General features: G+C 54.4%; 7 protein-coding genes across 7 annotated transcripts in view; 3 read left to right on the top strand and 4 right to left on the bottom strand.

The window, feature by feature from the left end:
• The window catches only part of MONBRDRAFT_33742 (uncharacterized protein), a gene marked incomplete at its 5' end in the record, with an annotated part of 3,394 nt that extends 2,347 nt beyond the window's left edge, over positions 1-1,047 (top strand). The window contains 4 exons of the mRNA XM_001748523.1: positions 130-371; positions 487-550; positions 658-731; positions 815-1,047. Of these exons, the coding sequence (XP_001748575.1) occupies positions 130-371; positions 487-550; positions 658-731; positions 815-959 (525 nt within the window). The 3' untranslated portion in view covers positions 960-1,047. The remainder of the gene's footprint in view (positions 1-129; positions 372-486; positions 551-657; positions 732-814) is intronic.
• A 23-nt stretch (positions 1,048-1,070) lies between these two features.
• Positions 1,071-6,598, bottom strand: MONBRDRAFT_33741 (uncharacterized protein). Its single transcript, XM_001748454.1, has 20 exons — positions 6,380-6,598; positions 6,222-6,266; positions 6,000-6,068; positions 5,809-5,888; positions 5,198-5,642; positions 4,595-4,650; positions 4,324-4,381; positions 4,026-4,083; positions 3,633-3,817; positions 3,480-3,548; positions 3,188-3,330; positions 2,894-3,064; positions 2,712-2,777; positions 2,543-2,618; positions 2,395-2,455; positions 1,972-2,303; positions 1,857-1,951; positions 1,706-1,769; positions 1,545-1,613; positions 1,071-1,418 (listed from the first exon to the last, which is right to left on the bottom strand). The coding sequence occupies exons 1-20, from the start codon at positions 6,536-6,538 to the stop codon at positions 1,350-1,352; spliced, it is 2,370 nt and encodes a 789-aa protein (XP_001748506.1). The 5' UTR covers positions 6,539-6,598; the 3' UTR covers positions 1,071-1,349.
• A 796-nt stretch (positions 6,599-7,394) lies between these two features.
• Positions 7,395-9,287, bottom strand: MONBRDRAFT_33740 (uncharacterized protein; the record flags this gene model as incomplete). The annotated part of the gene is made up of 6 exons (XM_001748453.1): positions 7,395-7,777; positions 7,875-7,948; positions 8,099-8,620; positions 8,709-8,817; positions 8,965-9,096; positions 9,195-9,287. The coding sequence occupies 6 exons, from the start codon at positions 9,285-9,287 to the stop codon at positions 7,655-7,657; spliced, it is 1,053 nt and encodes a 350-aa protein (XP_001748505.1). The 3' UTR covers positions 7,395-7,654.
• Positions 9,288-10,042: 755 nt separating this feature from the next.
• On the bottom strand, positions 10,043-10,698 carry MONBRDRAFT_38353 (uncharacterized protein; the record flags this gene model as incomplete). Its single annotated transcript, XM_001748452.1, has 2 exons — positions 10,043-10,167; positions 10,264-10,698. A coding segment is annotated over one exon (180 nt), but the record flags the coding sequence as incomplete, so codon positions are not given.
• Positions 10,699-11,249: 551 nt separating this feature from the next.
• Positions 11,250-18,948, top strand: MONBRDRAFT_33739 (uncharacterized protein; the record flags this gene model as incomplete). The annotated part of the gene is made up of 26 exons (XM_001748522.1): positions 11,250-11,357; positions 11,446-11,497; positions 11,681-11,778; positions 11,853-11,916; positions 12,058-12,142; positions 12,239-12,292; positions 12,424-12,653; positions 12,790-12,879; positions 12,966-13,010; positions 13,152-13,235; positions 13,849-13,937; positions 14,029-14,139; positions 14,422-14,520; positions 14,889-15,022; positions 15,108-15,601; positions 15,777-15,862; positions 15,957-16,040; positions 16,676-16,799; positions 16,922-17,038; positions 17,119-17,201; positions 17,331-17,391; positions 17,482-17,610; positions 17,776-17,974; positions 18,129-18,339; positions 18,638-18,733; positions 18,841-18,948. 26 exons carry the CDS (start codon positions 11,250-11,252, stop codon positions 18,946-18,948), a joined length of 3,135 nt encoding a protein of 1,044 aa, XP_001748574.1.
• Positions 18,949-19,119: 171 nt separating this feature from the next.
• MONBRDRAFT_33738 (uncharacterized protein) lies at positions 19,120-20,951 on the bottom strand. The gene is made up of 7 exons (XM_001748451.1): positions 20,925-20,951; positions 20,694-20,749; positions 20,301-20,556; positions 19,970-20,202; positions 19,813-19,885; positions 19,573-19,709; positions 19,120-19,429 (listed from the first exon to the last, which is right to left on the bottom strand). The coding sequence occupies exons 2-7, from the start codon at positions 20,727-20,729 to the stop codon at positions 19,316-19,318; spliced, it is 849 nt and encodes a 282-aa protein (XP_001748503.1). The 5' UTR covers positions 20,730-20,749; positions 20,925-20,951; the 3' UTR covers positions 19,120-19,315.
• A 358-nt stretch (positions 20,952-21,309) lies between these two features.
• On the top strand, positions 21,310-24,228 carry MONBRDRAFT_33737 (uncharacterized protein; the record flags this gene model as incomplete). The annotated part of the gene is made up of 11 exons (XM_001748521.1): positions 21,310-21,621; positions 21,770-22,011; positions 22,182-22,449; positions 22,592-22,653; positions 22,770-22,880; positions 22,982-23,213; positions 23,335-23,456; positions 23,553-23,632; positions 23,827-23,917; positions 23,998-24,081; positions 24,192-24,228. 11 exons carry the CDS (start codon positions 21,310-21,312, stop codon positions 24,226-24,228), a joined length of 1,641 nt encoding a protein of 546 aa, XP_001748573.1.
• Positions 24,229-24,566: the final 338 nt, after the last annotated feature.

The raw sequence follows: 24,566 nt of genomic DNA, 5'->3' as shown, positions 1-24,566 counted from the left end.
GGGGGGGGGGGCCCCCCCCCCCCCCCCCCCCGCCCCCCCCTTTTTTTTTTCTTTGCATCATTGTTCTTGCGTCTTCATCCCCTTCCCCACTTTCTTTCATGTTGTCTTTTTCGGCTTGTTTTGGAGCAGCAAGCCCTATCGGGCACCAAAACCGAGAGCATGGCCACTCTCAAAATCATCAAGGCAGAAGTCGTCGAACCGCTGCAAGATTATCTCGAGTATCCCGCCGCTGTCATGCAGACGCTGCGATACCGGGAGGTCATGCAAGCCCATCATGACGATATTGCCGTCGAGCTTGAGCAGCGCACTCAAGAATTGGCCAGGGAGAAGGAACCTTCGACCAAACCCTCTTCCTTCTCTGTCATGTTCAGGTTCGAGCTTCCTTCTCACCCAGCATCTTGCTGGCTGTTGAAATACCAAGCGCGTGAGGCTGCATATCAATGCCTTTTGGCAAAGCCTGACTGTTCTTTCTCCTTCTAACCCCAGCCAAAAGTCGCCCGAGCAAGTCAAGCAGGAGCGTGTTGAACAGTTGCAAGAGCAAGTCGATCAGGTCAGGCATTTCCTTCACCGCCACAGAGTTTCGGCATGCTCCCATTCCATTGGTGCCCCTGCTCTCTGGCCCAATGCTTTCTCACAGACTTCATTACCTGATCATAGTTGCACACACAAACTGAACGGGCTTGGACCGAAAGTACAAAGATTGACGGCCATGTTATTGCGCAGTACACCAAGTAGGCTGCCGCTCTCTCACGCTGTATCCCAAGCGCCCCGTGGGTCCTGTGCAGCTCGTGCTTATTCATACTTTATTCTGCAGATTTGAAGAAGACAAAGATCGAGATATTCGATCACGCCTGCAGCACTGGGCTGCGCTAGAGCGCCAACGGCATGAGAAGGTGTGCGATATGTGGAGCGAGTGCATCGGCAGCCTGGAGGCCGCTCTTGAAGCAGAGAACCCTTGATTGGTGCCCAATGCTGCCGCGTGCGACTCGACAGCTTCCTTGTTGATATGTTGCGTGTTCCCCTGGCCCCGGTCAGGCCTGGTTGTACGCTTTCCGTTTAGTTCTAATGGCCACCTCAATCAACTAAATTTGATTGTGAATCTTCTAAATGAATGATGATGAAGACACATCACGATAACCAAAAGAAAAAGAAAAGAAACGAAAAGAAACGAAAAAGAAAAACCAGTCACTCAAAGCGGTGGGTGGGTGTTATTGCAAATTACAGCAGAGGCACGGCAAAGCCCGTGGAAACATTCGGACATCAGCACCAAACCATCACATCGTTCCAGCCAAACACTCGACCACTCAACGCGCATAAAAGATTTTGAACAAAGACTCGGACACACAAGACTACAGCCGAACATAAAAGGCCCCTTGTGCGGGCTCTGTTGCAAAGAGTGCGCCCTTGACGCGCGAACCCTACAGCTCGAACACAGTCAAGCACACCATGAGCTATTCGCAAAAATGACTGCGTGGGCTTGGCCTCCCTTGCGATGCAACGAGCAAAGTGCAGCGCGTGGTGCAGTGTTTGCACAGGATACCCACCAGATTGCGTTTGGCATAGTATTGGCTATCCACTTCCAACAAAAACTCGCTAAGACGATGAGAGGGAACCTGGCAGGGGCAACACACGGTGCAAGGAGTGAAGAGCTGGCAGGGCAGCAGGGTTTCCAAGCTCAAGGGCCCTCAAGGGTGGCACGACGAACCAGTGAGACGGCGCAGCCACCCCAGCCAGCCCCTGTCAGACGCGATCCATAGGCTCCCGCGCTCCTGATGTGAACACCATCGTTCGGGCAGACAGGCCAAGTCAGCTGCGCAAGACATTCAAGCACAATCAGGTACCAGCTGCACGCCTACCGGCAAAGTGTTGTCAATTCGTCGAGCTCTGGACAGCTGCACTCGTACAGTCGCTGGCAGCTATCATGGCTCTCGTTCATCAGTCGCCCAAGATCCTGGTGTTTGCCACAAAGACAAAGGCGATCTCATTAGACACACACACACACACACACACACACACACACACACACACACACACACACACACACACACACACACACACACACACACACACACACACACACACACACACACACACACACACACACACACACACACACACACACACACACACACACACCACCGCTTCCTTCAATCGCTCTGGAATTTTAAGACCAACCTCGAGAGTAGTCTTGCCACGAAAACTCCAAACTCGGGCCGCTTCGGTAAATACGTGCACGGCGCGTTGCTGGAGTAGAAAGTCTGCCTGATCAATCGTGCTTGGACTCAACACCACCTTGTGCAAGGCTATCTCAAAATGTCAGCCACAGCCAGGACACGGTGAGTCGGGCGGCTAGCCCTCACAAATGGCCAAAGGTCCCGTGGTCGGCTCACTGACTGGGGATATCAATGTCCAAGATGTTGGCCAATTCTTCTTGCTTGTAAGGGGTTGCGTGAAGCTGGGCGGTTTTGCACACCGGAAAATCGAAATGCTTTCAGCAAACGTCATCTCACAAAGCAAGCGGTTCGCATCGCCCAATACGCACCAAGGCAAGAGCAGCCTCTGCTGCGTCGTCCATAGTCATGCTCAACGCTCGTTGAACTTGACCAAGTTTACGAAAGCTGTATTTCGGGCGATGCAACGTGAGAAGGCTACCACTGAGTGGCGCATTTATCATTGGCATGATCTCGAAAGAAGTATGAGTGCTTCCCAACCTTGTAGGTTTCTCAAGAGACTTGAGCTTGGCCAAGACCATGGCAGCGGCGCGGCACTCCACCACCCTGTGGGCAGAAGATGGGCAGTACATCAAGCAAAATCAAAACGAAGCTTCCAAATCAGACGACCGCATCCAGCCGGAGGGTCATTGAAAACAACAAGTCGGTAGAAGAAGCCGCACCGCTTGTTGTAGCAAGAGCCGGCAGAGACGTATTTGTTGGCTTCCACACAGCTATTGCTGATGACAAAGACCCCGCCCTTGGGTAAAGGGGCGTCGCTGGCTTGGATGGGATCAAACTCGATGAGCTTGGCAGTTCCCTTTTCAGCCATGAGCGAGATGCTTTGATCCATACTACCGAGGCCAAACACCGATTGAGCTGGTGATCAAAAAGGCCCATGTCATTGCACGCGGGCAGCATGCAAGTCAAGGCAATCAAGAAAACATCAGACGAGAGTGTTGCTGACACCAACGCACCCGCCACCCTCGGTGCCCACGTAGTGTTCGGCCTTGGCGCAGATTGACGCCATATCCGATAGGTCATACGCCACGCCCACGGCACGGGCCGCAGTCAATGCAGCAGCCACAACAAAGGCGCTGCTGCTGCTGAGCCCCGAGCCCTAAACAGAAAAGGAAAAAAGAAACACACGGACAGAGAAAAGAAAAGAAAAATAGTGCCAAAATGAAGGGTACCGGGCAGAGATTTGCGTCGGTGAATCACCAAGTGACTGGACACATGACTCTGCAATCAACCAATCGTCCGACCAACCGGGGGCACCGAGCCGTCGACCATGACATCGAGGCCTGTGGGCTTGGCCTTGGCGTGCTCCAGCAAACCCTGTCAAGACCGTGGTCAGTTGTGCAGGTCAGAGCACGACGATCTGGGTCGGGCAGGCAGTAAGTTCAACAACAGGGCACGCACGCGATATCCGGCTAGAAAGTAATTGATCCAGTCGTGCTTTGAATCATCAATGGTCACGGGCCAGGCTTCCATTTCACGTGCTTCATAGTTGTCATTAACATTGACAATGCGCAGTGTATTGCTATCGTTGACAGTGGCAGCAATCAAAAAGTCTTGTTCAATGGCCATCGGAAGAACGGCATAGCCTAATGCAGGAAAATAGCCAGCACACGTGGAATGCTGGGGTCAGGGTCGAGCGATCTGATACTTGGATGGTGAGGTTCAAGACTCGTTTGGCTGGCTGGGAGCTGGACAGCCCAAACCAACCAAGCCCCCCGAAATAAAAATAATAATAAAAAGATGGATCTTGAGGCATGGGACTCGAGTCAATTGGGGCGGGGCAGGTCAACGTACCACTGTAGTCAATGTGTTCACCAATCAGATTGACGCGCCCCGGGGCTCGGGTGATAAACTACACGTTAAAGGAAGAGCGCGTGCGCGGGGTGACAAAAGGGATGGGGATTGAGTGCAATCAGACAAAACTCTAGTAGCTAATCCAAAAAGAGTTGAGCAAACAAGAAGTATGACCGAGCACCCTCGGTCAAAGCTGGAGGGAGTGCGAGAACCGAGTGCGAGAACCGAGTGCGAGAACCGAGTGCGAGAACCGAGTGCGAGAACGAGGCGCAAAAGTGAAGCGCAAAAATGGACACACCTGCGGATTGGCACCAAAGTGACCATTGAATTGTTCCATCAAGGCATCGACACGAGTTCTAAGCCATGCAAAGACCTGATTGAGCATCAAACTAAATGCCAAAGCGTATACTCCTCAGGATAAAGAGAAGCGCGGCTGGCAAGCCTTGTTTCGCCAGCAATCCAGTCAGGCAAGGAGGACACTGCGTCTTTTTTTTTTCCTTCTGTCGGTGCTTTTGGGGTCAATTTGGAATTATGTGGGCAGCCAGGGATCAGAGTGCCCCATCACTCACCGCGAAGCATTAGGCAGTGGGGCATCGTCCAAGCCAAAGACTGGTGTGCGGTCCAGCTGAAATTGTGGACCCGGATGAGTGTGAGCACGAGGATCAAGAAGGAGCGGGGAGAATCTAGCACGGGTGCCTTGCACGCATTCACCTTGGGAGTCTTTGGAGGCGTTTCATCGTCGCACATGGTGGCGGGCGCTAAGCATGGATTTTACCCGTGGCCTGTAAAGCAAGAACACAACAGTCCCACAAGGTTAGCCAGACATACTGTAGATCTCTCGAGTTGGCTTTCCAGCATGCCAACGAGGAACAAGTAAGGGTCTGCCATCACAACAGCGATGATCGCTCCACTCCCCCAGCCCTGAACCAAATGCAGCACTAGCCCCCTGACCTCGTATCGACGCCCTTTGACCCCGACCAGCCTCAATATACCCCAATCAACCCGCTTTTACATCCTCTACCACCCCCGCAGCCCCCGTCATGCGCTGCCATCCATCATCCCCTCACAAGCGATCAAGTACCCTCGAAAGAAAAACTAAAAAATGTTGCCGAAAAAGAGAAAAATCCACCACACTTGTTTCTTGAAACTCTCTCTCTCTCTCTCTCTCGAACTCTCTCTCTCTCGAACTCTCTCTCTCTCTCTCTCTCTCTCTCGCACTCTCTCTTGAATTCTCTCTCTCTCTCTCTGTTTTTGAGTGTTTGTCTCTCTCGATCGGACTTCTTTCTCTGTATCTCTCCTCCTCTCTCCACTCTCTCCACTCTCTCCTCTCCTCTCCACTCTCTCCACTCTCTCCACTCTCTCCTCTCCTCTCTCCTGTCTCTCTCCTCTCCTCTCTCCTCTCTCCTCTCTCCTCTCTCTTCAAAGTCCTGCTCTCTGTATTTCTGTCTTGTTGTCTCACATGGAGTGCCGAGGACCATGCTGTGTGATGCTGCTGATGATAATGATGATGAAGTGTGTGTGTGCGAGTTCCAAAAAGGGGGAGCAGGTCTGAGGAATAACAAATACCGCTTGTACTGGTTTGAATGGTGTGGTGTCTTCATGTCATGGACAAAGGCACTGTGGCAAGAAAGGAGCGATAGACACAGATGTGGGCGGTCGGCGTGTATACAGTGCCTGCTTCGCTTTCGTGTTGTTGATTTGAGATGAGGACGTGGGAAAAGGGCAAGAAAGAATGGGGGAGGAGACCAAGAGAGAGGCTACCAGAGTCGGAATTTATTGGGACGACTGAAGGCGCTGGACATAGGTTTGCGACACCACGTTGAGCGACTCCAAGAATCGGTCGGCACACTTGGTGATGCATCCCTATAAGACCAGATTGCACGCGCAGGATTTGTGGTAAGCCCTGACGCATGCTGCGCATTCTACGCCAGCTTCGCACATCCCAGCCTGCAAATACCCCAGGGCGCGACGCACCGATTCCGAGCTGCTGAGGGAAGTGCCTGGCTTGGGCACGCACTTCTCAAAGCAAGTGTGAGACATTTTCTACAAACCACACCCCAACGATGAGCGCCACGTCGTACAGAAGAAACCCCTTGGCTTCACACCAACAGATGGGACGCGTCCGGCCGGTGTTGGTCGAAGGCAGGACAGGACCAGCCAGACACAAAGTGAAAGTGACTTTGGTTCGAGCCATACCTGCAGGATTTCGGAGAACTGAGACATTTGCACCTGCTGGGACACCTGTGGTGAAGAGCCATTGGCAGCGGCAAGCCAGCGTGAGTGTTCTAGCAACACTGCCCATGCAACCCAAAGTGTCCAAGAAAAACGGTCAGGGACTCGCGGCCGTGACACACCTGCTGCATGACCTGGGAGCGCTGCTGGGGGGTCAAACCTTGGCTAGCACCGCTTGGGCCACCAAAGTCATCATTGCCATAGCTGCCACCCGAAGAACCGCCAAAGCTGCTTGACGAAGAGCTGCCATAGCTCGAGGAGCCATAACCACCGTAGCTCATGTTGGCGTTGTTGGTTTGTCTTCTTCGAGTCGACCCTTCAAAATTCAAAGCTTGTGGCACGCGAAAACAGGCTCAAGGCAAACGAATGGCTCTGCAAAAGACACTGCGATCAGACCAGCAAGCCGCCAATGAGCAAGCATGCCAAGGACTCGACGACGCGCCCCCATGGACAGCGCCACTCAGAGGGCGCTGAAGCTCGCAGCAACTGGCGAGCCCTCCTCCCCCATCTGAAGAGACCACATCCCGCCATAAAATCCACCGCCCCTGACCATTTGACGCCACCCTCAGACCTGTCTCCACAGTCATCCTCCCAACAATCAATGCACCCGGCATCAAAAACCCCAAGGGCCACCCCGACACGGGACGCTGCCATTTGAGGCCGTCGTCTTGTTTCATTTTCTTCTTCTGCCTCTCTCTCTCTCTCTCTCTCTCAACACACACGCACGTTGAAGCCACTGACCTGTGAAAGTGTAATGATGTGTTATACTTTAGGACTTCATAGTGTGATCTAGTGTACTGGTTGATCTTTCAAGGGATTGCTTGAGTCGAAGGCTTTTAAAAAAATTTTGCGCTTTTCGACGTGTGCACCTCAACTCCACAGTCAAGTCGGTAGGCACGCCCGAAAACAAATTTCGGAAAAGGAGCGAGCAGCAGAAGCCAGTTGTGAACGACTGAGGTAGCAGAGGCGTCAGAGGGCAAGGATTGGGCACGCTTGCTCAGCAAAAAAGGCAGAACAAGGGGCATCGGGCAGGAATAGCAATAGCAATGAAGGGGGCCAGACTAATTAGAACAAGGCTGCAACCATGAAACCATGGAAGCAAGAAGCACATTTCCAGGCAGCTAGTAAAGGCCCACAGGACAACTCCGAGTCAACTATTGACGCAAAATTGACTGAACCAACGCAGCAGACGACCGCGCGTTTGGAAGATCCAAGACAAACGAATTCCAAATCGAAGATTAGCCAGGACAAGTAAGGACACGAAGAAGAAGAAAAAAAGAAGTTACAGGCAAAATCCTATCTCTAACCACCACGCGGCAGACTGCCCAAGAACATGGTGGTAGCCGTTGTGCTGGGGAAGCACCTCATCAACAATGGCCGGGGCAAGCTGAACACGCCTACGCGACCGACTCTGCTGTCGTCGTCGTAGCTCCTGGACCCTGGATATCGAGGGGCGGCATGTAAAGTGTACCGCGCTCCTCCATTTCCCGCAACACCTCATTAATGACCATGCGTGACACCTATTGGCACAGGAGCAAATACAAATGGTATTCAGCGTTGGCTCTACCATCCAACACATGCAAGGCAAGACGTGAACATCCATGCGGCCACACCCACCTGGAGAGCAACAAGCATCTCCTCATGCAAGTCTCGGCCCAATGCTTTTTGCATGCGCGAGGCGACGGGGATACCTAGCAGACCAGTGTCAAAGCCCCGTATGTATCAGCACGCGCTAGGACGATGGCTTGAACGAGACTCCACGCGGTTGCCACCGTCGCAAAGGACAGCATGAAAAAGCAACATGGTTGCAAGCTACACTTGGGACTCGAGATCAAACGTACGAGCCGTGTCGAGCTGCATGGAAGGCTCTTCGGCCACCTCGGCATCGCGCAGAAACTCGCCCCATTCCGTAATGGTACCTAGCGTATATATGCCATGGCTATACTTGTTGCTATTTTTCAGAGCCGTGTCCTCGCCCTCGGGCGCCACGCTTACGTCATCGACACCCTCAGCGGGTACCGAGCCCGCCGCCGGCTCAGCTTGGCGAGCCATAAAGTCCTTGATCAAGCGCATGTAAATGTCAGACAGCTTGAAGCGCGGAAAGAAATGCAGGCGCAGCGCTGTGTAGCACAGGTGTTCCACGGCGGCAAAGCACGAGGCCTGGATGCCGTCTTCGCGGCAAATACTGGCTTCCACTGCCACGCGGGTGCTCTCATCGACGCCGAGGGGCTCGGGGGCCTCCATCGAGAGAAAGCGGTTATAGATACCGAGCGCATCATCCGAGCGTTGCTTGGAGGATACCTCGTCAAACGTGCTGGCAAAGTTGTCCGCCAGCAACCAAAACTGAACGAGAAGCCCAGCGCCTATTGGTCATGGTTCAAATTGTGAGGCTGTGAGCCAGCGAGTTGTCGAAACAGGTTTTGACGACGACGAGGCCCAGCCGAGACCAACCCTGCTCGTCCAGGAATTGCATAAAGCCCATCAAAGCATCTTCATCGTAGAGCACGTCTTCGACATTCACGTCGGCTGCCGTTAAAACACTCACAGCGTGCTGCCCAAACTACAAATCAAGAGTTATCGTGCAAGCGTGACCACAAGTCTGGGCACAATGGCGTTGAAAGGCACTGCCGGGCCTGGGCCCTCTCTTCGAAACGGCAGTTTTTCATTTTTGAGAAGGTGGGGTTTCATGACAATCCAACTGCCCTACCTGCTCTGATCGGACAAAGGAGGGCACGTGCGTCGAGGTGAGAAGCTTTTCCGTCGCCTGCGTCAGCTCGGTCAGTGGCTGCAGTGTCTTGGCATCGGCCTTCTTGAGGCCGCGTTCGGTAGCTTCTCGTGCCTGGATGCGCAACATGGATCATGAGCTCCAGGCCCTGGCAAGACCTGTGGGTTGCAAGCATGCGTGGTGTAGTACAAAAGAGCTCTCTCCGAACAGACCTTCTCAATCAGGGGGCCATCAATGTGGAGGCTCAACTTTGAGACCAGGGCTTCATCTGTGAACAGATCCTGGACAGCTTGCAAGCGCTGCATGAGCTGCTCACCATTTGGCTTGCTACCCTTTGGTGCTGCATAAGCGAGGACGAGGATTGAGTGGGACGAAAAGCGTAGCGAGATGGCGGGTTCAAGGGGTTGGCGGTTGTTGCCATGATGCTCACCAGCTGCACGGACACTTTGAAGGCGGAGCAAGGCACCGTAGGTGCGAAGGAGAATGGATGCTCCCCGGGTCTGGAGATAGCGGGCAAAATAGGCCAACGCCGCCTCGGATTGAAGGAGCTGGGGCGGCACGACGAGCGACGAAACAACATCAACATGGGTGGCGGGGGCATGGACGTGCCAGCTCTGAAACAAAACGGATCAAAAGCGAGGATCATGAGATGACGCCACCTGTTCAAGCTGACGGCAAATATGGCTGTGGCGGGCGGGGCGGGTGTAGTCCAGTGCCTGTCGGAAAGGATACCGGAAGCAGGATATGAGTGGTCAGCGGTGAAGACGGTGAAGCAAAAACGCAGAGAGAAGGAGAGAAAGCGAGAAATGACGGGCCCAAGTCTGTGTCTGGCGGAAGAGAGAGGCAAGGCCTCATGCCTGTGTGTGCGGGTGTGTGCCGCACCTTGATGTACGCGTTGGCTTTAAGCGGACAACCCTTCAGGTGGCCACTGCCCAGAATGGCCACGCCTTGCAACTGCTGAAAGCATCCAGAACGAACGGATGAAGTTGCGGCAGAAGTTGGCTTGTAGTCGAGTTGAATCGACTTGAGACAGTGGCGGCTTCAAGTCATGTTAGCTTACCGAGGCTGAAGCTTCAAGCTCAGATGAGGCGCTCGGGCTGACATCAGTCCCAGCATCGATGCCCGCATTCGTGTCCACGCTGGCAGCAGCAGCAGCAGCCTCAGGAGCGCGCCGATTGGATGAACCTACTTGGACGCGCGTGGTAAGATGGGGAAGCATGAGCAAGAAGAAAAATCAAAGATGACCACTGGGATAGAGCAAGTCCAGAAGCGGGATCGTACGCCGGCGAAACATTCGGTTCATCATGGCGCTGGGTCACGCTTTCGAGATTGGCAGGGCGGATCAGGTGCCACAGGGCCAAAAGAAAGAGAGGAACTGGCAAAGCAAGAAGGAGGCAGCAGGCTACTGGTGTGCATGGATAATGTCCACTGGACGGAGAAACCAGACTGCCATCATCCCCCTCGCCTCACCCCGCCAACATGTGCTCGCGAATTCAGCAAACCGAAAAGGGGGCGCGACACAGTCGCTGCTGCATTCAGCAGTGATGCGGTCCAGTCCACAGCTTTTGGCAACCTGCCCTCAATCTCAACCCAGTCTGCAAGGCACCAGCTTCACGAGCCCCCAACGGCCCAGCCAGAGACGGACAGAAAGAGCGTGCGAGCGAGAGAGAGAGAGGCGCGAGCGACTGAGACACGCCCTTGGGCCCGATCCAGCCGACAACACAACAACAACAACAACAACAACAACAGCTGTAGCAGCAGCCAGCAGCAGCAGCAGGAGTAACAGTCACTCAGAGCAGAGGTTGGGTTGACTTGATGAGAATGGGTAGAGAAGATGGTGATCCTGTGAATGAAGGCCCTTGTGAAATCAACGGTAATGCAGAGAATAGGCTGGTGAGCGAGTTGAACGCAGAGAGAAGACGCGTTGCTTGAATTTTGATCTCCTTTGTCTTTTGCCCTCCGGTTTTGTAAGATCGGGGGTCAAGAATCAGTGTTGTCATATAGAACCAACCCCGCCAAATCATCTGACAATAATGCTGACATTGCTCTTGCAACGACACCGCCCCTCTGTGCTCGCAAAGGAAGTGTGTCTCGTATTACGTCATGGAAAGGCAATGAATTGTCTGACGTGGTTCTCTCTCTCTCTCTCTCTCTCTCTCTTGTTGTTTTCTCTCTTTTTCTCTCATTTTCTCTCTCTCTCTGTTTCTCTATCTCTCTCTCGCTTTCGCGTCCTCGCGTCAGTGGCATTGGTGGCGGAAACGCTCAACATGACGCCGCGAGCTCTGCCGCTGCTCCTGCTGGTGGGGGTTGCCGTCGCCGTTGTGGCGGGGTTCTCCAGTGGTGGAAAGGACCGCGTTTTGCTGGATCAAGTCAAGGTGCGGGCCCAAGCATTTTTGATCGAGCCCAGCTTTTTGCTCCTTGTGACTCATTTGGAAAAAATACCGACCCCGCTCCTTTTTCTAGGTGCTCACCTTGAAAGCGGGGGCCATGACCACCGGCCGTCGCTCTAGCCCTGGTGAGTCGACCAAACCAGCACAGAAAAGCGAGGCAAAACGTCCACACAACGAAGCAGAGGAAGAGAGCGCGCGCAAAAGAACGGGGAATGGTGACAGTGACAGAAAGTCAGATGAGCTCATATTTGTTTTCGCTGTGCCCTTTTGCCTCTATTCACCTTGCATCTCGGATTTTGCTGGTGCAGTCCCCCAGCTCAAGTGTGTGGGGGGCAGTGCTGGATGCCGCGATGCCCCTGAGCGGGTTCAATGCATCAATCAAGGCTCTGATGGCTACGACATTCAGGTTCGCCCCTTGCCTTGCATTTGTGCGCGCACCCGCGTCAAGGCTCATTCAGGATGGGGCCCCTTCATGCACAGTGGGAGTGCAAGGCTGATTTGCCTGCGCGTGTGCGCTTCGGCTCAGTCGAAGTGGTCTGCGAAGGTACGTTGGCACTTTTTTTTGCACCAACCATCTTCTGTTACAAACATTAGACTGGCACGAATGACAGCGAATGACAGCGAATGACAGCTCCAAAGTCAAGAAGAGCTTACCTAGCTTGATTTGCACCACCATCCATCATAGGCTACAGCTATGCCGATGATCCTTACATTCTGGCTGGCTCTTGCGGCCTCGAGTATTCTCTGGAGTCGACTGGTGCTGGCCAGAGGTTGGTCGTGCACCATATCATCCATCGTCTTAACCAATGGCCCAAAACGACCACAAGGGCTCTGACGATCTTGTCATGTGCTCTGCCTCGTTCTAGTGATGGCTATGACCGCCGCTATTCCCGCTCCTACGAAGCTCGCCATGAGAGCGGGTCAGTCGTGAACCCTTGGGCAAAAGCGTACTTGATGCCCCGGGCACCCATAGAATCCACTATGTTTGGTCCTTGATGTGCGTCAAATCTTACTTTGGTGCGCACCCCTGCATCTTCTCCCTTGCTTCTAGCGGCGGCCTGGGCAGCTTGCTCTCCATGATTGTTATGGGAGCTTTGGTGTTCTTTGCGCTTCGCGCCTGTGCAGGCTCTCGAACGCCCACAGGCTATGGCAATGACAGCACCTTCCGCCCTGGTGGTGGCCCTGGTGGTCCCGGTGCTCCGCCACCCGGTTATCCTCCCGGCGGCCCTGGCTGCAACCCTTCCCCCTCAGCTCCCCCCGGGACCGGCACCGGCGGTGGTGGTACGTCTTGTCGTGCCTGGGGCAAAATAAAGAGGAAACGGGCGGGACGCCTTGCAGCACAGCAAATGCTGACTTGTGATCACAACGTACATTCAAGCTCACTCTTGATCGATCATCCGAATTGATATGGCATTAGGTTTCTGGACTGGTTTGGGCGTGGGCGGCCTCTTGGGCACGCTCTTTGGTCGTGCTGGTCGCCCCCGCTATGGATATGGCTACAACCAAGGTCGGTTGCCTAGCATTCGCGTTGTAGAGTGCATAGCAGCCAACGGGCTAGCCACACTGTTTTGTCGCTCACAAACCAACGACTAGGTTACGGCTACGGCATGAATCAAGGTTACAATCCTGGCTTCCAACGTAAGAGTAGCATCGCCATCCTTGTTTGGAAAGCAAAAGGGGGACAATCGTGTTCTCGGCGTGCCAGTGGACCCTATGCCATTTCGCACGTGCTCCCGCCTCGAGCCCTCACAGCCGAAAAAACACGCTTCTTCATTGTAGGCCCCCGGTTCGGTGGTGGCTTTGGCGGCGGCGGCTTTGGCAGTGGTGGCGGTGGTGCCGGTGCCATGCCTCGGGCGGCCTCTGGTGAGTGACCTGGTATACCAGCCGCGCAGTCGAGCTCCCAAACATGCGATGCGATGATTCGATCAGTCTTTCGATGCCATTCTTACAAGCCTGATTTCGCATAGGTTTTGGCGGTACCCGCCGTCGATAGCCTTGGATGCCACCTCACCACACACCACCCACCCTTGTTTCAAGCATTCTCCCCTGCATAGCAATTGATTATGATGATAACGATGATGAATCGAGTCAGTCATTCGTATCCCCCACCTCAAAACGTTTTCTATGTCTGCATGAAATCCATAAAAGACTTTGGTTAAATTTTCTCTTTTTTCTGACAAGATGGCAGCAAAGGATGCGAGCGCCAGTGGTGGCGACCGACACGGATCGGGCAACGGCCCGCGTCGTCCACGGCGTCGTGGTGCGAGGAGCAAAGTGTGAGTGCTGATTGGGAGTGAGATCGCGGTGGGTTTGTAGGCGGGCCAAGTGTTGGAGCGCTTTGGGAAGACTCACGCAAAGTGGCATTCCACCTGCTGGATCAGGAGTCAGCCCCTCATGTGGGCTGCACTGATCGGCGCCAGTGCTGTGCTCGTGGCTGTTATCTTTACACCCGAGCTTCTGGGTCTTGGTGAATCAGCCGCAGCCTCGCAAGCAAAGACTGCTCCTGGTGGTGCTCAGGCTCTGGACTGGGATGCCGAGATGCGAAGCTACCTTACTTGCACTCAGGTTTGAACCTGTTGTGGTCGAGCAACAATGTACTCCGTGACCGGCGGGAATGCCAGGCTTCATGCGCGTGACTGGCTTCGATACTCATTAGACAGTCACAGAACTGGAACAACAAGGCAGCTTTACGCCTGCCTTACTTGCGGCCCGTCGCTGCGCCCAAGAGCATCCTCGCACTCCACCTGCTTTTTACAACCTGGCGCACGTCCGTATCAATGTTTTGACTCGCCTTGCAGACACACGTTTAATCCGGGACGACCGCTTTTGTGGGTCCAACACAAACCTTAACCGATTGGATACTATGACTGCTCAGATGTGCCAGTCTCTCGGCTTCTTGGAGCAAGCCCTGCAAGCGTACAGCAAAACCCTGAAGCTTCTTGGGTCTTGGCCACTTGTACCCAAAGTTTGTTGTCCCTCACCCAGTCTGCCTCCCATTGTGCAGTCCGATCTGCTGACCTTGGCTGCCCTCTGAATGTGGCGATGCTAGGCGCGCAAGCAAAGCATGGCCTTTGATGTGTTAAATAACATGGCCCTGGCCTATGCCTCCACCAATGAGCTTCAGTTTGCCGCCGCCATGTATGAGCAGGTGCGGTAGGACTATTGAGTGCGCATACACACATACGCGCACATGTGCTGCCTGCAAAGCGCCACAGCCTGGCTTGCCTGCGCCTCGACTGACCATCTCTCCTCTGAAAAGGCCCTTTCGCTTCGGCCCACGGCCGACGCGGTAGCCTTTGCACTAGGCAACGTCTACCAGCAGATGGGCGAACACAAGCGTAGCTTTGAAGCACATACCATGGCCATCACGCTCCAGCCAGACGCGGGTCGATACCATTATGCAGCTTATGTCGCACTCAAGGTATGCAGTATGTGAGAAACCTGTTCAGAAGCAAATGAAAAAAAGAAACAAGCGGGCTCCCGAACCGCATCATGCTTTGTGCCTTGACGACGTAGAGCCTGAGGGCTCCCAACGCATCGGCGGCATGGGAGCAAGTTTTGACCGTCGCAAAGGTGGAGGAGCTCCTGCCCCTCGGACTCTGGGCAGCGGAGCAAAATCATACGTCAGAGGCCATGACCTTCTTTCAGCGGTGCGAGCTACACGTTCCGGGCCCGGGCATACCAAGGTCCCGTGTCTTGCCAAGCTCATAGGCATGCTCGAATTGGTCTCTACAGCGTGTTTGAAGGCGAGGCCTCGAGCAAGATGCGGCGTGTTGCGGCAGCCAGCTTACTGGAGCTTCTCAATGCCGGATCAGAGCCCGAGCAAAAACTGCAGCGGGACAGAATTCTCTCACAAGCCCTCACAATGGGCTTGTTCCAACACCCACAACAGCGACCAGCCTTCCTGTACTCGCAGCCCGTGTTGACACAAGCGTGGCACGAGCCGCCCGCCGCGCATGAGCGACTTGCACGTGAGTTGCGTGCCCTGGCGCCTGCCTTGGTGCAAGACGTCAAGGCACTGCAGCCCATCGATGCCCATCTGACCGTACGTGACGGTGAGGGCTTGGCCGTGACCGGCCAGTGGGATCAGCTGGTTATGATGCGCAATGGTCACATCAACCACCAAGTGCTCAGTCGCTTAAGCCAAAGCGGAGCCACACTTTTTCGCCTCCTCTATCAATACAGCCGCGACATGCCCAAGGGTTCTTGTGAAATCTCCTTTCTGGCCCGTATGTCTCCATCGTGTGCATTTGTCGTTTCGTCCGCCCGTAGATGACCCCTTGTTCTCGCAGATACATATTTGATCCTCACCTCTACGCACGGCAGCTGGCACACATATCCGACCACACTGTGGTCCAACCAATCATCGACTGCGGTATCACCTGGGATTGGACGTGCCCCCAGAAGGCAGTGCCTTGCGCGTTGCCAACGAGTCTCGTGCATGGGCCAACGGCGAGCTTTTGCTCTTTGACGATAGCTTTGAACATGAGGTGTGTGTGTGTGCGCGCCTGCCGCACGTGCTGTTCCTCGCAAGCACAATGCGGGCAGTATTGCCAGCTCACGCCACCTGCCCGTGGTTGTCAGGTCTGGAACAATGCCAGTCAGCCTCGTGTGATTCTGATCTTTGATGTGTGGCACCCGGACCTGGAGGAGCTACAGTTTGAAGAGGTTCGCACGGCTTGTCTTTTCAAATGCTTTGATCGTTTGACATCAACTACCGCCCCCCTAAACGACCATGCGCCCATCGTGACCTAGATTCGACGCGAATTTGGGTGGCAATCCCAACAGGCGCTTGCTGAGGCCTTGTCCCTCGGTCACTAAGCGGCTGAAAGTGTGTATCCCATGTGAGCAGGCACAGGCTCTGCTCAACTGAACAGCCACAACCAAGAATAGGATTAGTTTAGTCAATCGACTCCAATTGCCCAACCAGACCCACCCGTAAGCCCTTGATCAGCACCGCCATACACATGTCAATGTGATACAAAGTCTTTTCTCTCTCTCTAACGAACGACTAACATCCAACACACAGCCAAAAGGCGAAAGTATGCGTGCGTGTGTGCTGTGCTCTCTAAATCTCTCTCTCTCTCTCTAAATCTCTCTCTCTAAATCTCTCTAAATCTCCAAATCTCTCTAAATCTCTCTCTCTATCTCTCTAAATCTCTCTCTCTCTCTCTCTTTCTTTCTCTCGCTTTCTCTCTCTCGCTTTCTCTCTCTCTCTTTCTCTCTCTCTTTTTCTCTCTCTCTCTCTCTCTCTCTCTCTCAAGTTGCCAGAGCTCCGGCACATCGACACTCCAGTGGATTAGAGGCGGGAGAGGCGGAGCATTTGGGCTTTGGGCCGGGGAGACGCTATGAATATGAGTGCCAAGGCAGCGCGGAGTCGCTTGGTATTGCTGGGCACTGGCCCGTCAACCTGCGTGCCCAATATCGGTACGTCCGCTGTCGAGTGGCGGGACAGGCAGCTGGTGCAGCAGGATCATCTTTCTCACGATCACGATGGAGTGGTTCACTTGCCGGGACTGACGTAACCGGGCTGATGGCTGTGTGAACAGGCTGCCTCTTGGGACTACGGGGTGAACGATCGCCGTGTGCCGTCTGCAAGGAGGCTCACACCAATCCCATCTCACGCAACAAACGGACCAATCCATCCATGCTCTTGCAGTACAAAGGTAGGTGGCACGGGCCAGCCCCGCCAAGCGCAAGGCCTGTTGTCTCCTCTCGCTTACGCGTGATTTGCGCGTGTTTGCAGCTGCGGAAGCAGATGAGTATACCAACATTCTCTTTGACTGTGGCAAGACGTTTCGCAGTCAGGTGGAGCGCTTTTTCCCCAAGGTCTGCACCGCCAAGACACGGGCGAGAGAGCGGGAAAGGAAAAAAAAATTTGCAAAGGCTCTGATTGAAGCCTTGTCTGACCTTGAGCACGGCGCATCACCGTGGACCTTTGTGTGCTTGCTTTTTTAGTTTGAGGTCAAGGGCCTTGATGCTATTCTCCTAACCCACGATCATGCCGACGCCGTGCTTGGTACGCGCGTCCGCCAGCCATTCCATCCATGGCAGAGCAATAACACTCACCATCATGGCTACATGGGGAAACAATCGATCCATGCAACAGGCCTGGACGACCTGCGAGACTTGCAACGATACGTTGTGGTGAAAAATGAAGAGACGCAAGAGTCAACGTGGCAGGTGGAAGAGCCCATGCAAGTGTTTTGTTCAGATCAGACCTTCAACCGCCTTGGCCGTAGGTTCAGAGTAGCTTTCCCGTCTCCGCCTGACCGTGAGCCAAGTGGCTCGCACTACCCAATACAAGAACGAGCCTTTTTTCTGTGTCTGCTTGCTTGTTTGTTTTTTTCGAATGCTAGACGGAGAGCTGACACGCGTCCTGACCCATGTGCGCCTTTGGCAGAAGCCTTTCCATACCTGGTGACTGGCGAGTCCTCGCCACGCATCACAACGGGCGACAAATCCAATGAAGATGTGGAGGCTGCAGCGACGGCTGGAGCAGCATCACCCTCTGAGGTTGTCGATGCTCCCTCCCAAACAGGCGAGGCCTCGACACAAGCAGACCCCGGCCCTGTGAAGGCTGGAACCAAGGAACCCAAGCGGTGAGGCCATGTTGTCTTGCTGGGAACAGAAACAGAGAAGCCTGTGACTCAAGAGCCTGCTCTCAGGAACTCTATCTAACACACGCACACACTCACTCACTCACTCACTCGCATTGCGGGCACGGGTGCCTTTGGTTTTTTTGGTACCTTTTAGCCACATCTCCCAGCTCAAGTGGAACGTTGTAGCCGATTTGGACGAGGAATCAAAGACAGAAGATGCAGCTTTCAACGTCCATGGCCTCGAAGTGAAACCTCTTCGTCTTCACCATGGAGGAACTTACCTGGCTCTTGGCTTCCTCTTTGGGGCCCACGGCACCCGAGTAGCCTACCTCAGCGACACCAATGGCCTGCCGGCGCGCACAATGGTAGGTGGACATTATTCATGTCCTGCGGGCATGCCAGGGTGTCTGGCTCTGTTCTCACCGGTTCCCGGTGGTGACGTGGTGTTCGATCAGGAAATTTTACAAGCAGAGAAGCAGATTGATGTTCTGATTCTCGACTCTCTTTTTGTTGAGGTACCCTGCCTGCTTCTTCACGCGCTGCCAACCGACAGCGGAACCGACCCACTTCTAGCCAGGACTTTGGGGCTAGGGGCATGCAAATGCGCAGCCTGATGATTGTTCTCTCTCTGTTTGTCTGTCCATCACCCCCGACATGTGGCAGCGCAAGCACACGACCCACTTTAGCCTCCCGCAGTCGCTCGAGCTGATTCGTGAGCTTCGGCCCAAGCAAACTTATCTAGTAGGCATGTCACACGAGGTACGCGCTCGTGTTTTTTCGCGCGCATGGGCCAGCAAGACTGGTCTGACGGGGACATGTGCTGCACTTTGTCGGTCCTCACTCCAAACGCGACGCGGTTGCGACAGTTTAATTATCACAAGCACAACGCTCAGCTGGCCAAACTGGCTGAAGCCGAAGGCCTGAACGTAGCCATGGGGTATGACGGCTTGCATCTGGACGATCTGGCCCTGTGAGAGCAGGATCATAACATGACAAGGCTATTCAAATCCCGCGGGACTTTTAAGGCAGAGCCTGGAAGCCTGTCTAGTGTGACAGCAGAATTGACGTTTCGACATGAAAAGACCCGGGCCTGATTGCAGGGTACAAGACAAGCTTGCTTCCTATCGCTTGTACGCAATGACGATAAAAGTTTGCATGGCATGCATGTTGATTCGAAGAGAGCTGGGATGGGAGGGGAGAGGTGAGCCCAGCGAAAGGGCGAGAAGAAAAAAAAAGACAAAAAGCCAAACAGCAGTGCCCACTGCAAGGGTGGCGATCAGCACAAAGACAAAACAGAACCTGCGTCAAAGGCACACTAATAAAACCAAGTTCTAAAGGAGTTTAAGCGTCGGCCTTGAGCTGGCGATCACTCAGCGTGACCTTCTCGCCTGGCTTGAACGCCGGCATGCCCAGGTAAGGACAGGAAGCGCATCGGAAGGCGTCTCCCAGATAGCACTACCCCAATTTCAGTCGAGCAAAGCAATGTGCAGCCATGAGGGTCGAGTGATGGACAGCACGCGGGCGATGGAGAAGAAGGCTATTGTGTCGCCGCGCGACACGGGTGAGGGATGCTAGAGTCCTGCCCTGGTGAAACGTACGTTACCACAGCTCGAGGCGGGCAAAGGTCCTGTGAGGGTGGGCTTGGCGGCTTGTTCGGCCTCGGCATCGGCCCGGCCGCAGGTACAGTTTTTGCAAGCGCGACGCTTGCCCCCAGCCCCGACTTCACAATCGTCACCTGGGAAGGGAAAAAAAAAAGGTCAGCGTCCATTGAGATAATGAGCGTGCGTGCCGGGCAGTTCATGACATGCTGCAAATGAGGAAGCGAAAGCAGGCCAAACCTTCGGGGGCAGTTGTGGCCAAGGCCAGGTCCTCGGCGTCAAGCAATTCATCGCCGTCATTCTCGAGCAAATCCTGTTACGCCAGGAGCAAGTGAGAGTCTCATGAGACTCAAAAAAACAGGCCTTGGACGAGCAGAATAGCTGAGGCCAAACCTACGTCGTCGTCAAAATCATCGGTGGCAATGGTCCAAACTTCAGCCACCTGTGCGGCGGGGGCTGCGGCGCCAGACTGCTTCTTCTTGGCAAAGCTAAGCTTGAGTGGTGCAGCTGCGCCAACTTCGTAGACTGGCTTGTCGGCATGTGCTTCGAGTGCGTGTTCCGAGGTGGAGACTTGCACATTAACAAACCCACCCATGGTCAAAGCCGAGCGCAGGGCTGTCTCGTTTCGACCTGCAACACGCGAGCAAAGATGCACAGCAGGCGCGTGAGCACAAAGATAGACGAGCGGGGTTGCAGCGACAATCGAATCAAAACGGGGACGTCCTTACTGTTGAGGCTTTCCCGCAGGGCGAGGCGGCCTCCGGGCTTGAGAGCCGCGGCCAGCTTGGCGAGGGCGCTGTCGGCATGGCTTTTGGCGGGGAGAGCAATGTGGCCCGAAAAGATGACATCATAGCTGCTCGGGGCCAAGAACACCTGCTCCAGGCGATCAAACTGCTCGAGCTGCACGCTGCCAGCCTCGGTAGTTGCGGCACGCAAGCGCAAAATTTCGGCCTCGATCTGGTCGGCTTTGGCCTCGGGCACAGCCTGAGAATTGAGAAGCGCATGTGAACACGAGCACGAGCATGAGCATGAGCACGAGCACGAGCATGAGCACGAGCAAGAGCAAGATTGAAAGAAAGGATTCAAGCCATTGGAAAAGGATTGAGCCCGAGGACACGAACAATGGTCAAAACGGCTTTGCCCTGCAAGTCGGCCATGCTCCTGGTCGTCCGAATGCCTGTCATCGACATGCCACCAGGATCAGAGACTCAAACATAAGCAGAAGAAAGGAGCATTCACAAGATCCGCCACCCACCGGCCGAGGAGGGGGTGGGTGAAACGCACGGTACCAGAAGACAAAGAGGCAGAGCAGCCCACGGGGAGCAGCCAAGTCCAAGTCCAAGTCGACTCACCGTTCAAAGGTCGCACGCACGCGTCACAGAGAGAGAGAGAGAAAATGAGCTGTTGGTCGCGTCTGATGTAACCAGAGATAGAGGCTGGGGTAGGGATGTGAAGCAGAGAAAGCATCGTTTGGGGTGGGTGGGGCAAGAGCAAGGCATCGAGGTGATGGTTGACTCAACGTCAAAATCAAGCTATAATAGAGAGTTGGATCAGAATGGGCAACAAGTTAGAGATGGCACGGAGTGCTGAGCAATCAGCTAGAGGGGCACACGTAACCAGAACATGATGTTGAATTCGCACAGCTTGACGCGATCTTTGCCACACATTTCACTGACTTCGCCTACTGCAATAATTACTTATTTTCACTGAGTTCGAGATCTGTGTGTCTCAAGGGTTATGCTCACTGTTTTCTCATTCTGTTCTTATTGCGTCATCCGCTTGCCGGTGTGCAACCGTCGCAAAACGGCAGCGCGGGGTGCTAATCCCGACCCCAACTCCCAACCCCAGCTCCCCCGCTACCGTAACGGCCACCCCTTCTCTTCCGTCGCCGTTTTGATATCCTCCCTCTGGCGGCCCAACACCCTCTACCCCACCCCAGCCACTGACAAACGCATCCCCACACACACTTACACACACACACACATGCAGATCTCCATTTTTCTCTCTCTCTCTCTCTTCTCTCTTGTCCGTTCGACCATCATCCATCAGGTTGGAGTCGTTCTCCCCTCCCTCCCTCTCCTCCTCTCCTCCCTCTCCTCCCTCTCCTCCTTCTCCTCCCTCTCCTCCTCTCCTCCTCTCCTCACTCACCTCCTCTCCTCCTTCCTCTCTGCGCGCGCTCTCTCCTCCTCTCCTCTAGGAGTCACACGTCCAGCTCACACCTTGTCCCGCTCATGACGGGGACACACGCAGACGCATCAGCATGTCAACTTCGTCCGATTATGGCACGGGCGCGCCGCCCGCCTCTGCCGTGGCTGCCGTGGCTGACCTTTGCCACATCCCCGTGCATCACACCCAAGCGCCCTCAAAGCAAGCTGACCCGCCAGCCCCCATCAAGGAAGAGCCCGCCGGCCCTGAAGAGGTCGTCGACTCGATCACTCCGTAAGCGACACCCCCCGCACCCCCTTGTCTTGCCTCTACATCTCCTCAAACTGGCTGACCTCTTTTGAGGCCGACCCACATGCCGCCTGCGATGGGTGCAAACCATTGCTCCGCCTCACCGGCGCTCATCGCTCTACCTGTGCCTGTGACATATGCTATGCTCTGCCAAGCGCCACCGAGGGTGAGCTCAACTACGGGTCCTACCTCCAGCTCGACCGGCTTCTCTCCAGCCAAACACTCCAAAGCCGCGGTCCGGATGGCAACCCCGTGCACGATGAGCACCTGTTCATCGTCATCCATCAAGCCTACGAACTCTGGTTCAAGCAGATCCTCTTTGAGCTCGATTCAGTCCTCGATGTCTTCAAAGCCGGCTTTGTCGATGAAGCCAAAATGCGCCTCCTTGCCGCCCGCCTACAACGCATCAACGTCATCATGAACGTATGCACAATATCCTAACGCACCCTTTTGCTCTTGATCGACCTCTTGCCCAGTGTACCTGGCCACCGTCTCACTTGCGCCTGCTTCGACACCAACACATTTCTTGCTATGTCCGCATGGATTTTCTTCCATCTTCACCCAGCTCCTCGTTGATCAAATTAGCGTGCTCGACACCATGACCCCGCGCGACTTTTTCTCCTTTCGGTTCGACAGTGCCACCCCACCTCTGCCTTGGTCCCCCCTTCTCCTCCCATCTCCTCCTTTCTCCCTTGGCACCCATGCCGTACCACCCCTCACCGTTTGCAATGCTGGTAATTTAGCTCCTTCTTGGGCACCGCTTCCGGCTTTCAGAGCGTACAGTTTCGCATCCTGGAAAACAAGATTGGTGTCAAAAAGTCACTGCGCATCCGATATCACTCGGATGACTACAAGTACGAACTTGGCTGCCCATGACATGCCGCTCGGCACTCTCACCTTGGATGCAGTTCTGCGGTGTAGCGCCTCGCTAATTCTCCTGTCGCATCCACAACAGAGCGGCGCTCTCTGGCCCTGACCTCAAGGCGGTTCAGGACTCTGAAGAGCAACCATCCCTCTTTGCCATGATTGAGTCTTGGCTCGCTCGCACTCCCGGTCTCAAGGACGGTGATTTCGACTTTTGGACCCAGTTTCAAGCCAACCTGCATGAATCTTGGCGGGCCGCCTGGCAACGCATCGAAGCCGAACCCAACGCCCACCTGCAAGAATCCATGCGCGCTGCCCAAAAGGTGCAGGCCCCTGCCGCCTTACGCTCGCCAACCCTAGTTCTCTTTCCGAGTCCGTGTGCATCAAATAAAATATGCCCACCCACTGGTGCACTCACTCCCTCGTCATGCCTCACATCTGCAGGAAACAGAAGCTCAGTTTGAGCGCATCTTTGATGAAGATGTTCATGCCAATGAGCTTCTCAAAGGCAACCGACGCTTTTCTTACCCGGCTTTCAAAGCCCTGTTCTTCATCTCCTTCTATCGGTCAGTCTGCTGTCGCGCACACGCCCCGTGCAATGCTGCCGTACCTGCCTCGCAAACAAGATGATCTTATCATTGGCACTGCTCGACCATATCCAGTGATTTCCCGCGCTTCCACCTCGCCTACGATGTGCTTAATCAGCTCGAGGTCTTGGACAAGCACCTGCAAAAATGGCGACGTACGTAGGCTCTCAGCCGCATTCGACCTGAATCTCACTCACACCGATTGAGAGCGCTTGTTTTTTCAAGGCGAGGTTGTTTGTGCTTGACATATTTATGTTTCTTTTTTTTTCTTTTTTTCTTTAACCTTCTTTCACTATCCCTTTCTCGTCCTTGTCTCAATCACACATGCCTTGCTCTCGTCGTGACCCAGTGAACCACGTCAACTTGGTACAGCGCATGCTAGGCACCAAGGCTGGCAGTGGGGGCTCCTCCGGCTATCACTACCTCCGCTCAACCCTCAGGTGTGTTTGCGCACGACGTTGTGCTTTACGCTTGCGCCGACACGGCATCCCTTCAAGAACTCATGACTTGCTGCGAACAGTGACCGGTACAAGGTCTTCCTTGACCTGTACAACCTCTCAACCTACTTGGTGGATGACGACTGCATCCCCGCGCTTCCCCCTCAGTACGATCTAATACCGCCAAGTCCTCTCGCTTCGTATTGTTGATGCTCACCGCTCCTGCACCAGACCCTCATTCCTGTCGTTGCGCATCACTTTTCGACAAATCGTCTAGCGTGAAGAAGCTGTTGAACGTGCCCCCGGAGAGCTAAAGTCCCATCGCTTCCTCTCCCATGTTGTCTTGTTCTTTACGTAGGCTTTGAGATACTCGCTTGCCCAAGGATTCACCATGGTGTTTTCCAATTCACCTTTCACTGAGCAAGACTTGCTCACGCCCACCACAGTCAACACCACATCGCACCTGAATCGGCACATACACATTGAATTTTTATTCATCAAGGAAGCAATTTGGGCAAGCAACGCTCAGACGCTGCTTGCGTTGAATCACAGCACCACACCGTAACATGCATCCAAAACGTACAGATGCCGCAACACCTCGCATGCCAGCACGCTAATATAACAATCTACCACACATTTACGGCCTCTAGCC

The sequence above is a fragment of the Monosiga brevicollis genome, genomic scaffold, assembly GCF_000002865.3.
Source record: "Monosiga brevicollis MX1 MONBRscaffold_23 genomic scaffold, whole genome shotgun sequence".
Classification (NCBI taxonomy): domain Eukaryota; class Choanoflagellata; order Craspedida; family Salpingoecidae; genus Monosiga; species Monosiga brevicollis.
The sequence above is the reverse complement of the archived record's forward strand: the minus strand, read 5'-3'. Positions and strand labels throughout refer to the sequence as shown.

Excerpts from the sequence above, each read along its gene's own strand:
- MONBRDRAFT_33741 (XM_001748454.1), bottom strand. The coding sequence starts at position 6,538 with ATGAGCTACGGTGGTTATGGCTCCTCGAGCTATGGCAGCTCTTCGTCA. Across the intron at positions 2,456-2,542 it reads CAGAGGCTGCTCTTGCCTTG|CTTCACGCAACCCCTTACAA; the intron begins GTGCGTATTGGG and ends AAAACCGCCCAG. Across the intron at positions 1,614-1,705 it reads GTGGCTGCGCCGTCTCACTG|GTTCCCTCTCATCGTCTTAG; the intron begins GTTCGTCGTGCC and ends TGCCCCTGCCAG.
- MONBRDRAFT_33738 (XM_001748451.1), bottom strand. The coding sequence starts at position 20,729 with ATGGCCGACTTGCAGGGCAAAGCCGTTTTGACCATT. Across the intron at positions 20,557-20,693 it reads GCAAAGCCGTTTTGACCATT|GCTGTGCCCGAGGCCAAAGC; the intron begins GTTCGTGTCCTC and ends CTCAATTCTCAG. Across the intron at positions 19,710-19,812 it reads GGCCACAACTGCCCCCGAAG|GTGACGATTGTGAAGTCGGG; the intron begins GTTTGGCCTGCT and ends TTCCCTTCCCAG.